The 13,692-nt window shown below is 43.0% G+C and overlaps 1 protein-coding gene across 2 annotated transcripts in view; it reads right to left on the reverse strand.

Moving 5' to 3' along the window:
- Positions 1 to 13,692, reverse strand: part of osbpl5 (oxysterol binding protein-like 5) — a 42,472-nt gene that overhangs the window by 3,679 nt on the left and 25,101 nt on the right. For both annotated transcript variants that reach the window (XM_068603124.1, XM_068603123.1), the window contains 14 exons: positions 13,531 to 13,604; positions 12,143 to 12,223; positions 11,732 to 11,833; positions 11,166 to 11,369; positions 10,399 to 10,483; positions 9,843 to 10,005; positions 4,049 to 4,262; positions 3,513 to 3,697; positions 2,635 to 2,716; positions 1,643 to 1,741; positions 1,368 to 1,464; positions 957 to 1,055; positions 306 to 403; positions 67 to 156 (listed from right to left, as the gene is read on the reverse strand). In XM_068603124.1, coding sequence (XP_068459225.1) covers positions 67 to 156; positions 306 to 403; positions 957 to 1,055; positions 1,368 to 1,464; positions 1,643 to 1,741; positions 2,635 to 2,716; positions 3,513 to 3,697; positions 4,049 to 4,262; positions 9,843 to 10,005; positions 10,399 to 10,483; positions 11,166 to 11,369; positions 11,732 to 11,833; positions 12,143 to 12,223; positions 13,531 to 13,604 — 1,673 coding nt within the window. The remainder of the gene's footprint in view (positions 1 to 66; positions 157 to 305; positions 404 to 956; positions 1,056 to 1,367; positions 1,465 to 1,642; positions 1,742 to 2,634; positions 2,717 to 3,512; positions 3,698 to 4,048; positions 4,263 to 9,842; positions 10,006 to 10,398; positions 10,484 to 11,165; positions 11,370 to 11,731; positions 11,834 to 12,142; positions 12,224 to 13,530; positions 13,605 to 13,692) is intronic.

Consider the following 13,692-nt stretch of genomic DNA (forward strand, 5'->3'; position numbering starts at 1 on the left):
CGTCCCACTGGAAAACATTTGTTTTTGTGAACAATTTCCATAACGCAACTGGGTGAAAGCTCTCACCCAGTGTCCATCAACGGTGGCCAGGAGCTCCTCTCCCACAAAGATCTTCCCGCTGATCTGATTCACAGAGCTGGCGCCTCCTAGGAAAGGCTGCAGTCAAAGTGTAAACATCTTTACTTGACCTGCTGTTCTCTCAGAATGCATAGGATCAATTTCCACGAATCAAGCAACTATCATAATCTAAGAAAAACATAACTAGCCAATAATTACAAATTTTACTGATATTACTTAAAATGTACCTTGAGTTTGAACTCCAGCTCTGTGAAACATTTAGTTTTCTCACACTCAATGGTAACCTTCCCACCCAGCTCTAGTGTCATAGTGCCGTACAGGATACCTACAGGAGGCACAGATATAGTAATACAGCATCAGATCAATAAGTACATCAGCATGATGCGAAGCCCTGTGTAGTAGAGTGTTTGTGAATAAAACCGTGTCAGAGGGCTCTTCAGGCCAAGAGGCCGAGCCATTCAACAACTTCCTATCCTTTCTATAATAGATAGTGTACTTATTGTCTGTGTCCTTGTTTTAATTCCCTCACTTACAATTGTAATAATGTCCAGTGCAGTAGTTGACATATTTCAACCATGTAATTAGCTGGCAAACAGATCCATCAGTATTCAAGAGGACAGTGAAGGTGACTGTCACCTTTCATATAAACAAAATTGGATTGTTATTTACATAACAGGATTAAAAGGGAACACAAAAATTGACCTTTTGTTCCCACTTAGAAAGTTTAAACAATGTATGACAACAAAAATTATATTTTTTCTCTCAAAAAGATGATGCAATTTCAAGGGCATTTTGGAAACCTATTGACAACGTTAACAGAGAAACAAGATGAGATAATTATAGGTGATGGTCAACAAGATTTACTCAAGGCGTTGTACCTTTGCAGTGAGCGTACGGCATGGTGATGACATACTCCTCGTCCCTGCCCAGGAATAGCAGCCTGGCTTTGCCATCCAGAATAGCTGACAGAGAGTTACCTACAACAGCAGAAGGAGCGTGAAGTACTCCATTAATACCACAGCCGCTACAACCCGTAAAGAAAGCCGGATGCCAGCACACCTTAAATGGCTGAGCTGGCAGCTAACAGTGTAAACAACGCAATCACAGCAACAGTGCTGACAGCTAACCTCGTTAACCTGGGGAGGAACCGCGGGTACTGGTATTGTCATTTCTTTGAACGATACAAAGTTCTACCCGTGACCACTTTGCTGTGTCCATGCATTACAATAAATGTATGTTTATTGGTTTAATTGGACACACAAAAAAACATATTGTAGTATGCTGTGTACCATAGAACTTGGATTTGGCTAGGATGCTCCCATTGATTGAAAAACCATCCTTCCTATTGCAGACGTAAAAGGCAGAGATGGGCGGGTGATGGGACACCTGGCAGGGGAGAGAGAGACACATTTGAGCAGCAGTGTGAGAAAAATAAGGTGCCAGATACCCGAGCACATATTCATTTTAGACTTGCTGCATGTCACAGTGCTCTGTCAAATATTCCACACATTGGATGGATCATGTCCTGTACATTGACACGTTCTAGCTATGAAAGCGGGTTCACCTGTTCAGCTATGTAGAAAGTGCAGCTGTCGGTTTCAGGATGAAGCCAGCAACAGCGAAACGTTTCCCCCAAGATTGGGTTGTAAGGCTTCTTTAGACCCTGGAAAATGCAGAAATAAAAATACAAAACCTTAGTATCAATGCAAGCATCTTCTAACACAACAACATTTTACCAATACCTGATGGTGAGGATCATTGCACATGATCACTGCCCCAAACTGGCCTCAACAATTAAGATTTAAAAAGTCAAATTTAAAGATGATAAGCATAACCAAAGAACACATTATCAATTGTCTGGACTCAATAATTCAGCAGGGAATAACGCACAGCATTGCAGGAAGAAAGTCCTGTAGATGTCCCAATAATCATCAGTGACCAGGTTTCTAACCATTTCTTGAGATTATTTTGCCCAAAAAGTGTTGAGCTAGCCCAATTTAATTTACAGGCGTTATCCGCTGGCTTCTGTTGCGTGTTATTCTGCTTCTGAGGAAATAAATTCCTAACGAGTGGAATCAAGTAGGAAGTGTCTCCTGACGGTGTTACTGCAAATATCGACCCGGAACAGAGTGATTTGTCGAGGGGGCCAAGAAATACAGTGCACAGAGAATTTCATATTAGGAGGCAATGAGACCAACAAATGCAGTGCTAAAAATGTTCCAGTGCTCCCAAAACAATCGCTGCTGAGAGCCCGTCAGTAGAGATTCTGCAGAAAGCTTTGGCGATAACCGAACAGCTGAATCCTCTGGTTACTGCTGATCTTTCAGATGGAACCAAATATTATTAGAAAGACTTTAACGCTATAGTTATTATCTCAGCCATGAGATTGCTTATGTAAACATAATATGAAGAGAGGTAATTATGCTATAGCTGCTAATCTATCATCTTTAAAAAGACAAAAACAGGTGTTGCATCTTATAATCAGGGTTGTCCTATATTTGGGCAACTATGATAATAAAACGGCCATCTGGTACAATGAAGAAAAAAAAATCTTACCTTAGGCTTCTTGTAGAAGCCAGACAAGTACCATCGCAACACCTGCTTAATCCGACCATATGCACTCTCCTCCAGTGTAGCTCTGTGGCGGGAAAGGTGGGGAAGGAGACGGACACAATTTTGACAAGAAAATCATACCAGATGTGTGTTTTCCATAAGACGAACAGAAGAAATTAACAATAAAAGATGTATCCACTATTTACTTAATTTTATTTTTTACTCGCCACGCAGAATTCCAATTTTAAATTAGCGGCACCAGCCCCTCCACTTAGAACTGCCAATTATTTCCCAGAGATAATAATAATAATAGTTTCAACTTATATAGCGCTTTTCATAGTACACAAAGACACTTTAAACAATAGACAATAACAGACGCAACAGAACACGAACGTGAAGACAAGAGCAAACAAAAACAAACAACAAAATATGTAACCTGATAAATAGATAAATAGGGGTAATAGATGAGCTTAATGTGCACTGAGAGCTGTTTAAATCACACAAACATCCCCCTCTATGAGTGTTTAAACTTATAAACCATATCTGCATTGACTGATCAAGGCTCCAGTTGGTCTGTGAGCTCGCTTGTTTTACTACAGGAAGATTTCCCTCGCTTGCTACAGCAGCTCACATTTTGCATCATGAGGAATTCCCAGTAAGGTCCTGTGTAGTACAGCGGAATGATTGTGGGGTGACATGACTTCTGATATGTTGAGTAAGAATCTTTATAGCATTAGCGATGAAGAACACCAGACTGCACCACATGAAAAATGACATCATGTATGAAACTGCCAATCAAATTTTCTTGTTCATCGAAGATACTGGAGGGCCATTCCGTATATACTGAGTGGTATCGTGTCCAGGTACTTAGAAATACTGACTGTGAGAGCAGATCCGCGTGGTAGTAATAGTCAGACAGCTTGTCCAGGAAAGAGCGGGGCTCCAGGATGAAGGTGGGCAGCACCACCTTGGACAGGTCCATGCCCGGCCGCAGCTGCTTCAACAGGGTCCAGATCAGACCCTTGTTCTCCTCTGATACAGTCTCCACTTGGGACGCCTCGCCAGCCTGAAGTAACACAGCCATAAGCGCACGTTAACATTGATGGCTCTCCAGTCAGAGACCTCGGTTGAGCAGCTGCGACACAATTTTACCAAAGGCAAGCCGTTATGTTTTAATTAAATATTGGGCCAGAGCAGATAACGGATTGAACTACGGTGCATATAGTACGCCTGGAGTAGAAAACAGTGCTTTCAGATTGCTTACTCAGATCTTCAAAAGATGCATTTGTTTTTAGATATTCTTGCTGCCATTTTCAACACAACAATAGGTAAAAACTACATTGAAGGAACTGTTACTTGAACAAAACAGGACAGAGCTAGCTGCATAAGTACTGGAGCTGTAAAATCAGCTACTCACCTCAGCCATCTCCTCTGTGCTTTGCTCTACATAGGCTGTGGCCTGTGGCCCCGGGGACAGCTCGTCTGATTGGTCCATGTCACTCTCCTCTGTCAGCCTTCCACCGTTCTCATTGGCCGGGGTGTCCCAGTCATCATGAGCCTCGCGCTCCGATTTGTCTGAAAAGCCGTCGTGCTCCATGTGGTGATTGCCCAGCAGCACAGTGTCATTTAACCTAACAGTAACAGAAGGGACGAGAACACAAAAGGTTATCATTTCAATAAGCATCCCTGAAATTCAAGCGCTTTATTGCTGCTGCATGTGCACCTTAGAAACCTTTTCTGGAAATAATGTAATGAATTTACAGATGAAGAATAATCACAGGGTTTGACGAGGAAAAAACAACAACTGTGCGCTGATCTTTAACAGGTTGCATCGCAATTTCAATTGGTGTCATAAGTAGCTCTCATGATGCTGTCAAATCATTACAGGGCATTATTCAATTGAGAGTAGCTTGAGGAAGCTTAAATGACTGTTATTAGACATTAAAGATGAGTAGTTTCACATGACAAGAGAAACATCTTATTCAATTTCCTTTCATTGCTGCCGAAGCTTTGTTGATTGCTTCTCAAGGAAGGCAATCCATAAATGGATCAAACATAGCAGAGATTTTGGAGAGAAAAAAACACCGGCGATAAACCTTCAAGGCTCTTTAAATGTGAATTGAATTTGGGATCAAATCTCCATCTCGTCCGGGTTATGACGAGTAAACCCACTGCGTCAGCGACGATCCACTGTAAAAATCTGGCTGACCTGGTTGGGATGTATTTTTTTTAATCTGACCCGTCTGGTTGCCAGGACAACCACAACATCTCATCCTCAGCCACCCCCCGTTCACTGATACTGAAAGCGACTGGCTACAAATGAGGGTAAACAAACAGGGTAAATGTATACATGTGCATGTACTTTATGTAAAGTACATAACAGACAGACAGACAGAGGCACGTGCACACACACGAGACGCTATGCTGATTCATTATTTTCTAAAAGTGGAATGTTCCAGTCTTGGACATATCAAGCCAAGACCACAGATCTGTCAGCACTCCAACAACCAGAATAAAAGTAGAAAAAAAAAGGGGAAACCGTGAAAAAAGTCTCACATCAGCTTTGAAATAGCTGAGGACAGGAAACACAAGAATGAGCGAAGGAAAGGGGGAGGGGTGGAATCGATAGCTAATAGGGAACATCATGATTCCAACCCTTCAGCCATTTTACAAGTCAAACAGTGGATGTGTGTGTCCTCTGGTGGGTGCACATGTCCAAGAACATACTCAAAGGGACTCGCAAGCAGACCCACACAGATATGAGAGCTGGACTTCCTTATACGACGCACACTCAAAAGGTCAAATATTTCACAGATCCTCCGCTCTAGAGATCGTAACAAATACAGTGGATCTGCTTAGTGTGTCACGGGCGATCAAAACCCCATTCAGTTAAGGGATTGTGGTCACAGAAAACCATGAAGCAGCTTATTTGCTCTAACAACGATGAAAGGGGAGTTTGGTTTTCAAAATGCCTGAGGGCTCGACAGACGTGAACAGTCACATTCTTGCGCACTCGAACTAACCAGCCAGTAACGTTATTTATTAACCCAAACACGCCCTGCTACGGAGGCTTTTCTTACCTCAGAGACATACAGCATACAGACAAACTCTTCCCCAGGAAACAAGATACCAACGAGGATTTCACCAGCGGCAGTCTGTCCTTATCTCCTCTCCTTTGCCTGTGTGAAGGTTTCTGATCCAGTCACTAAAACGGTGCACTTCTGTTTCCTAGACTCTGGCACACCTGCTTCCTGGGTGTGTGTGTGTGTGTGTGTGTGCATATTTCTGTGCCAATGTGCTGTATGCATTTGTGTGCGGGCGGGCGGGCTAGTGACGCCTATGTCTGCCGTCTCTTTCTGCGTCGTGTATGGCTCTCATTCTACTTCATCTTCCTGCTCCCCTGTCAGTCATGTGATTGCAGGGGCTGCTGTGACTGGCTGGGAGAGAAACAGGAGAGGAGGGAGCGCTGGGATGGATGGCGAGAGGGAGGGCACAGCCATAGAGCAGGACAAGGAGGAGGAGGAGCAGGAGGGGATGCCTAACGTCGGAGCACTCTAACGGCAAGGCCCACTGTGCAAAGAATAACTCTAATAAATAAGTGAATCATATAAGGAGTGTAACAAAAGGCAGACACGATTGCATTTAAAGGCTTGGTGTGGCTGATAGTTACATAGATGTTTGTTTCTCATCACATTCATATGGTTTCAGACTGCTATTGGCACCCACCGATGGGTGTCAGCTGCGTTGCAGATTAAATGCTGAGGAATATCTTGTTAATACTTGTTCTAATTGTCAGCATTTAGAAAACTATTTCAGAATGTGTGTTGAAGACAATATAACTATCAGGACAGAATCAAAGGCTTCTTAGGCTTGAACCACCTCACACAACAGCATAAATCACTGTTTAGAAGACATTTCCACACTCCTTAAAGACTTTTCTACCCTGCTAGTAGAATTAATACTCTTTCCAGTGCCCAATAAATCTGATTTTTAAACAGTTTTACAAGGTGCTACTATATACACTCAATGAAGCAATGGTACCGGTCTTCTGACCACTCAAAGTAACTCCACACTACATGTCAGCATACACACACATTCACACTGAGGGCAGGAACTAATGCACATTCACACAAACAGACATTTGGGATTCAGTATCTTGCCCAAGGACACTTTGACATGTGGACGAGGGGTGCCAGAGATCTTCTGTTCAGGGGATCCACCTCGGAGCCACAGAAGCCCCAGGTGTTGAGGCACAAACTAAGGCAAGATCACAATATACGCCCACTGTTCCAGCACAGGAGAAGATAGTCACACTGCTCTTCTGTAATCATACGCCACGTTTCCTCAATGAAAAATGACTACCTCCCTCTCTATTTTTGTATCACACAAATCCAGGCTTCACAGAGCATGAACTCAGCTCATCTTCACTAATATAGAAAAAAATAGAACAGTGTCTAATTTTAGCAGAAGCATGCTAAAATTAGATACCATTTGCACGGTAACATATCTTCTTGGGTAAATCCGGTACAATAGGCTGAGTGACTACAGCAGCTACAAGAAGAGATGGTTTTCAACAGAGGCCACACGACTACATGTTGAATAATGGGCCAAAGGTAGTTGCCTGGGGCAACTGGGCAAACATTACAGTCAAGGCATGAATATGATTACTAATCACCTATTTTTCCCATCACGCGGTTACTATATTTGTATTGATGTAACAGCATGAAGTTATGCTTGAACACTCTTTACTGCTCCTACTGTTCATATTCCACCGATAAGCGTAAAGGGACCCAGTGGAGGGTGCCCTCGTGACTGTTCACAGGAAGCCAAGAGCGAGTCTTGGCTTCTGATGGCCAAACACAGAGCTGAAAGCCATCCGGATTCGGATGCTATACGTGTCCCTCCAGCTGAGAGAGAAGGTCTGGTCTCCTCGGGAGGCGCCATGGCTTCCTATTGAGCAGTTTCCGAAGCAGTGGAAACCATCGGCTCCCCGGTAGGTTGTAGGCCCCCAGCACTCTGTCCAGCGTCATCCAAATGAGTGGAATTGGAGAGAAGGCATATAAATAGCAGGCTGGCCAAGCATGAGCTAAGGCATCTTGCTGCCGAGGACTGGTTGTCTAAATTAGGGAGTAGCAAAGGGGACAATGCATGGATGGTTCTGAGGTAAAGATGTCCACCTCCGCTCTTCCATACCGGCTCCAAATCAATCTAATTGCATCTGGATGGAGCCTCCAGGCTTCCTGTGACAGCCCTTGTCTGGACAGCACACCTGTTGTAATGTTCTGCACTCCTGGGAAATGAATGGCCTTGAGGCTCAGGAAGTAGGGAAATGCCCACGTAAGGAGCTGTTGTGACACTGGCTGTCGCTGCATGGACCTGGTGCCTCACTGATGATTAATGTAACACACTGCCGAGGTGCTGTCTGTCCGGGTGAGAACATACCGGCCCTACAATGCTGGGAGAAAATATTGCAGAGCCTTGTATACTGCTTGGAGCTTAAACATGTTCATGTTCTAGCCTCTGCTTCATTCTCCATCCGCCCTTGATGATTCTGTGCCGTCAGACTGCACTCCAGCCCCAGACACGCCGTCTCCACCACCTCTCGGTGGGAAGTCCTAGAGGAACCCCCTTGGTAAGATATAGTGTCCTTCTTCACAGCTTCAATGTGTGGCAACAAAAGTTGGACGCCCTCACGTTCCTGCCCCGGTGCCTCTTGAAAGTGGAGCTTGTTGACCCAGATTTGAAGGGGACTTAATAAGGAAAGAAGACCCAGAGGGACGACCATTGAAGCTGCTGTCAGCATGCTTAGCAAAAGGCCGTATTTCAAAACACTGCCCCTCTGGAAGCAACCTATAATTTGCTGAATAGCCTCCACTCTCTTTTGGGAAAGGACTCATTGACTGAGTGTCATGGCCAGGAAACCTACCTTCTAACCGCAAGATTACTCTGTGAGTAGTTCACTGTAAGGCCGAGTTGGCTCACATGGCCAAGGAGCATAGCTATTATTGTTAGCCAATTGTCCAATTATTGTAAGATTGTCAAACCTCTGGCATCCAGAAAAAGGGCGGCTGCTACGCACCTTCTAAATACACAAGGGGCCAGTAATAGACCTAATGCCATCACTTTGAATTGGTAAGCCTGTCCTCAGAAGACTAACCTCAGGAACTACCTGTTGTGAGGTGCAATAGGCATGTGAACATAAGCCTCCTTGAGGTCTATTGACACAAACCAGGCCTTTTGTACCACTGATGAGAGATCATCTGCCATGACTTTGAAGACTTGTTCAACTCTCTCAGGTTTAAGATTAGGTGAAACCCGCCATGGTTCTTTAGAATAAAAAAATACACTGAATAGAACCCACTGAGCCGTGTATACCACCCTACAGGCTTGATTGTGTCTTTATCGAAGAGGGCGACAATTTCCAGCCTGAGGGCAAGGGATTTATCAGGATTTCTGTACCCCTTGAAGAGTGCCGACTCCACCCAACCCTCTCCCAGTAGCTGAGGCGCTGCTGAGGGAAGCGTCCGACACCGGCCCCTCGCAGGTCAGGTCTGAGCGCCTCATCTGGCGACATTATCAGAGAGGCAATGGTTCGACTGGGGCCATACGATGTTAGCGATAGTGTCCAGGCCCCTGCATAGCAGTCAAGTTCCTGCAATCATTAATTTGTCTGATGCAGGAACGATTTAGGGTCCAACCAACACTTCTGGAGCTCTTCAATATAGGTCTTAGGAGGGACTGAAAATGTGTATATGTATAGTAAAAAAATATTGGTTTGTATTTCCTGTGTAAAACACATGTTTTAACTTTAATGTTTCTAATATAAAAGTATAATTTGAAAAAAAATTGAAATTACAATATAATAATAGCATAATAGACAATGTATACAGTTCACAAAATAATTTGATATCCTCCCTCCTAAAATCACAATAATTACTTTTTTTCCTGGCACTGCAAGATCTCAAATCACAATTGTCCGTGACAAATAGTTTCACAAAAACATCTATATTTACCAGGAAGATGCACCCTACCCATCAGCTAATCTTGTCTGTTGCATTTAGGAACGGTGTTTTGCCTTTCGACAAGAATGACTCTGGGAGTTTGATTACAGGAAACATAAATGATCCAATGACAACTAATGAATGTAGGATGGAGATAAATGATGAGTGAGGTTCTTTAATTGTATGCAGCTGTACGAGTGTAGTACTTACAGTAGCAGCTCTGCGTCAGTGAGTGCAGTAGACTGCAGAAGGTGGAGTATATGGGATGACTCTGAAGATGTGCTGATATCTCCTTCTTTCCCGCCTTTGGCTGTCAACTTGTAGAGACTGGAGCAGCTGAGAGCCAGCTCCAAGGCATCCATCCAGCACCGCCCTGCAGAGACGGGCACATTTTAGGGACGGGAAGGAGCACATTCAATAAATTCTGCTCCCAAAACTAAATAATTAAAAACTAGGGCTGGGCAAATTAACACATTAACACATAATTAACGACGTCAACTCTTTCACGTCGTTAATTATGTGTTAACTGCATTTCTTTTGCATTGGGAGGGTCTTATCACTGCCACACACAGGTGCTGCACTTTAAATCTCTCCCAGACGGCCTAGTTCAGACGTGGGCGTCTTACGGCTCTCCCAGTCCAGCCAGTCTGCGTCCAGATTAAAAATGAATTGCGATTAATCAGTTACATTTTTTCAACTTTGCCCAGCCCTATTAAAAACACTAGAATGTACATTTCCAACCAAAACGACCAGACAGACGGCTCACCGTCAGACTCAGATGCTGCTCTGAAGATCAGATAGTTACTGGGTAGCGGCTGCGTGATCGAGCCAACGTTCTCTCCTTTGGGACCCTGAGCGTACGGATGAAACAGTGAGTCACACTTCATGCCATTTTAAGTCATGTTGCACCAACAGAAGCAAATGGCTCTCTCGAGGGCTGTGAGCATAATGGAGCCCCAAACCGTAGAATTATTACAATTCAAAATGCTAACTATTGGGTGAAACAAAATGAAAGGTGAAATAAAAGCACTGACATAAGTGAAAGACAATTTGAGCTACAAATTTAACAGAAATTGAATACAATTTCACATAAAATTCCTTTTTTTTAAATTTTTAATCTTGCACTCCAAGTAAACCATGCATTTTCACTCAGTGTTGCTAAATCAAATAAACTTTAGTCAAAACCACCCAAAAAAACCAGCTTCAATGCTGGTAAGATCATTTAATGTATGGCTGTCAATTTCAAACTAATAACTGTACATTTATTTTGATGTGCATTACTAACAGTCTTTACTACCAGTTACCACCAGGAGGAACTAAAGTTTATCTCTTTCATTTGGCAAAAAACACAATCAGACTTAATCAAATATGGATTCTGTTTGAATTATTCTAGTATTGAATCAATAGTTTCATTTAGATCTCAGTCTGTCTCACTATGACGAAAAGTGAGGCAGACTGAAGTCTGTAGACTTGTTGATCATCTGTTATTACTGGATTTAAAAAAATGCCAGGGAGCCTACAAACATGTCTGACCTTGAAAGCCCAGATGGATTTGTCCAGTGGGTGATAGAGCTTGAAGCAGAAGCCGTCTTTCTTGGAAGGTCTCTCAATCAGCTTGCAAGCACTGAGCAGGACGGTGCCCACCCAGTGGTCCGCTTTGGGGGTCTTATAGATCAAAAGAACTCCAGGTTTCAGTGCACACCACAACTTGGTCCAACTCTTTAGAGAGCCACGAATCTAAAGGAGACCAAGGGACGAGATGGGAGGGCATTTTAGTGTCAGACAATATTGGGAATGCAAGAAATATGATGTTGCTCGTGTGATCCATGTTCTACCGCTTATCTGGGGCCGGGCCGTGCAGCAGTGTGATGTTATTCTACATCTCAAGGAACTACAGGACTGACATGCAAGGTGCAGAAAAGACTAAACACAAATACATTCTGAGCTGTAGATGTCTCAATGTGCCATGATTATTTGTAACAAGAAATGTGCAAATTACAACTCGGATGATAAGTAGCAGAAGGCATAAATGACAGAGTGTGAATAGTGTGTCTCTACAGATGTTGATGTAGTAGCTCTGTCTTGTAAACATCCCACACCTTGAGCCAGTTGGACATGATGACAACACTGGGATCCTTTAGTGCACTAAATAGTTCTCTTGTCACCCGTTTCTTCTCTTGCCTGTAGTTCTGCTTTTGGAGCTGTGAAACAGAAAAAAAACAACACATGAATGAGTCATCCGTCTTACTGGTTAGGGGACTGGTCCGACAGTACTAACACTAGATGGTAGCAGAGTTAACCGCATGCTCACAATCACTCTGTTGTCTTTGGTTAATGATTAACACGTTCAGTGTTGATCATTTGAAATAAAGAAAGAGGGTACATGTTTAAAATATAAAAAATCCCCCAGATACTGAAGATATAAATCACATTCACTTTATGATACTTCCAATTGCACAATACTGCTCAAAATGTTGCACACCCGCCTCATGTAAGGAAGTGATGTGTACCTTCAGGGACTCCTTACGCGCCAGCTTCTCTGTGGGGGAGGGGAGGTCCTTCTCAACTCCATTAAACATCCTGGACTCAGACTGAAGGAGGGAGGCGAGGAGACGGTAAGGATGAAGAGAGATGTAGATAAATACTGCTAACTATTGCAACTTCATTTTTTGCTATTTCCCAAATCTAGATTAATAGTCTAACAACATTTAAAAAAACCCATTTGGAATGACATTTTACAATATAATAACACAGCCGTTTTAGACCAACAATGTACAATATAGTTGTGATGTACTGCTAGAGGTTAACTGACTTTACCGGCTTGCATTTCCAACCCCACAATTAATGTTCCCTCTCAGCCACGTAGCTCATCTGATCTGTTCGTATGAAGCGGGAGGGTGGCCCTTTTCGTCACAAAGTTAATTTAGAAGGCAGTTCTGGTGTTGTGACCACAGACTTCCTTAGTAAAAGATCTAAGGGCACAGACTGTATGATTAGAGATTATAGTCTCAGTGGTAAATTATACTGTGGTTCCTCTGTGATATATAACTGTATGCCACTGAATCTGTATGCACTAAATTTAAAATGACTCACAATATTAATTGGTGAGCCAACTTATGCGTTTACTCTTATCTATTTGTTAATAGAAGCCCTTCTAAAAAGCGTAGTACACTATTACAACCCTGTATAAATTACATAATGCGAACATAAGGCTGTACTCTGTCTCCTTTTGTCCCATAAGGGCTTTTAGGATTGAAGAAAGGGCAAAGGGCCAGAGATGCAGCTGTGCCAGTGAATTATTCCACATATAAATAGCCGATTTTGCAAGGCGAGGCAAAGCGACAAGAGGAGAGAACACAAGACGAGATGAGGTTACCCGATTGCTATTGCAAACATGTATTGATCTCTCGTAATGTGTGTTAGTAAAGAATGGAAACAGATTGTTTGGACTTATACAACACAGGCAGAACCAGGACAATAATGGGCTGGATCAAATATATGGCTTGTGGTGCTGAAGACACAGTTCCCACCATGGCCCTGACATAAAATTCCAGATCTTTATTTAGTGTATTGACATAAAAGCAGAGTAAAAAAGTTGACTTTTCTTATGCAATCAGAACGGTGGGATCAATATTTGTATTTATTACGTTGCCTGTGACATCATAGGACTGCTGCATCGCTACTTTCTTACATCCCTAGCTTTTATACGATGTACATTGGTGCTGTGTCAGAACCTAAATGCACTAGTGTTTTTGTCTACTTCAAAATCTTTTACATGTTTCAGGTTACTAATACTACAAGCCAAGAGAAGGAACATATATCGTCATGGAATACAAAAGGAAGGGGCTCATCTAATGTTAGTAAATGTGAGCTGCCCAATCAGGATCTGTGTTCTTACCTTGCTGCCTGGTGATTGGGCAGGACTAAGTTCATTGCTCAGCATGGAGAGACCGTTCCTGTCTGTGTCACTGCCTGGTGGGAACCCACAACACACAGTCACATACAAATGAACTCTGTGAACAACCTGCTGACAGACAACTAAAGCATGGAAGCCCCGGAA

The sequence above is a fragment of the Clinocottus analis genome, unplaced genomic scaffold (genome assembly GCF_023055335.1).
Source record: "Clinocottus analis isolate CAN_PGR_092001 unplaced genomic scaffold, fCliAna1.0.p SCAF_6, whole genome shotgun sequence".
Classification (NCBI taxonomy): Eukaryota; Metazoa; Chordata; class Actinopteri; order Perciformes; family Cottidae; genus Clinocottus; species Clinocottus analis.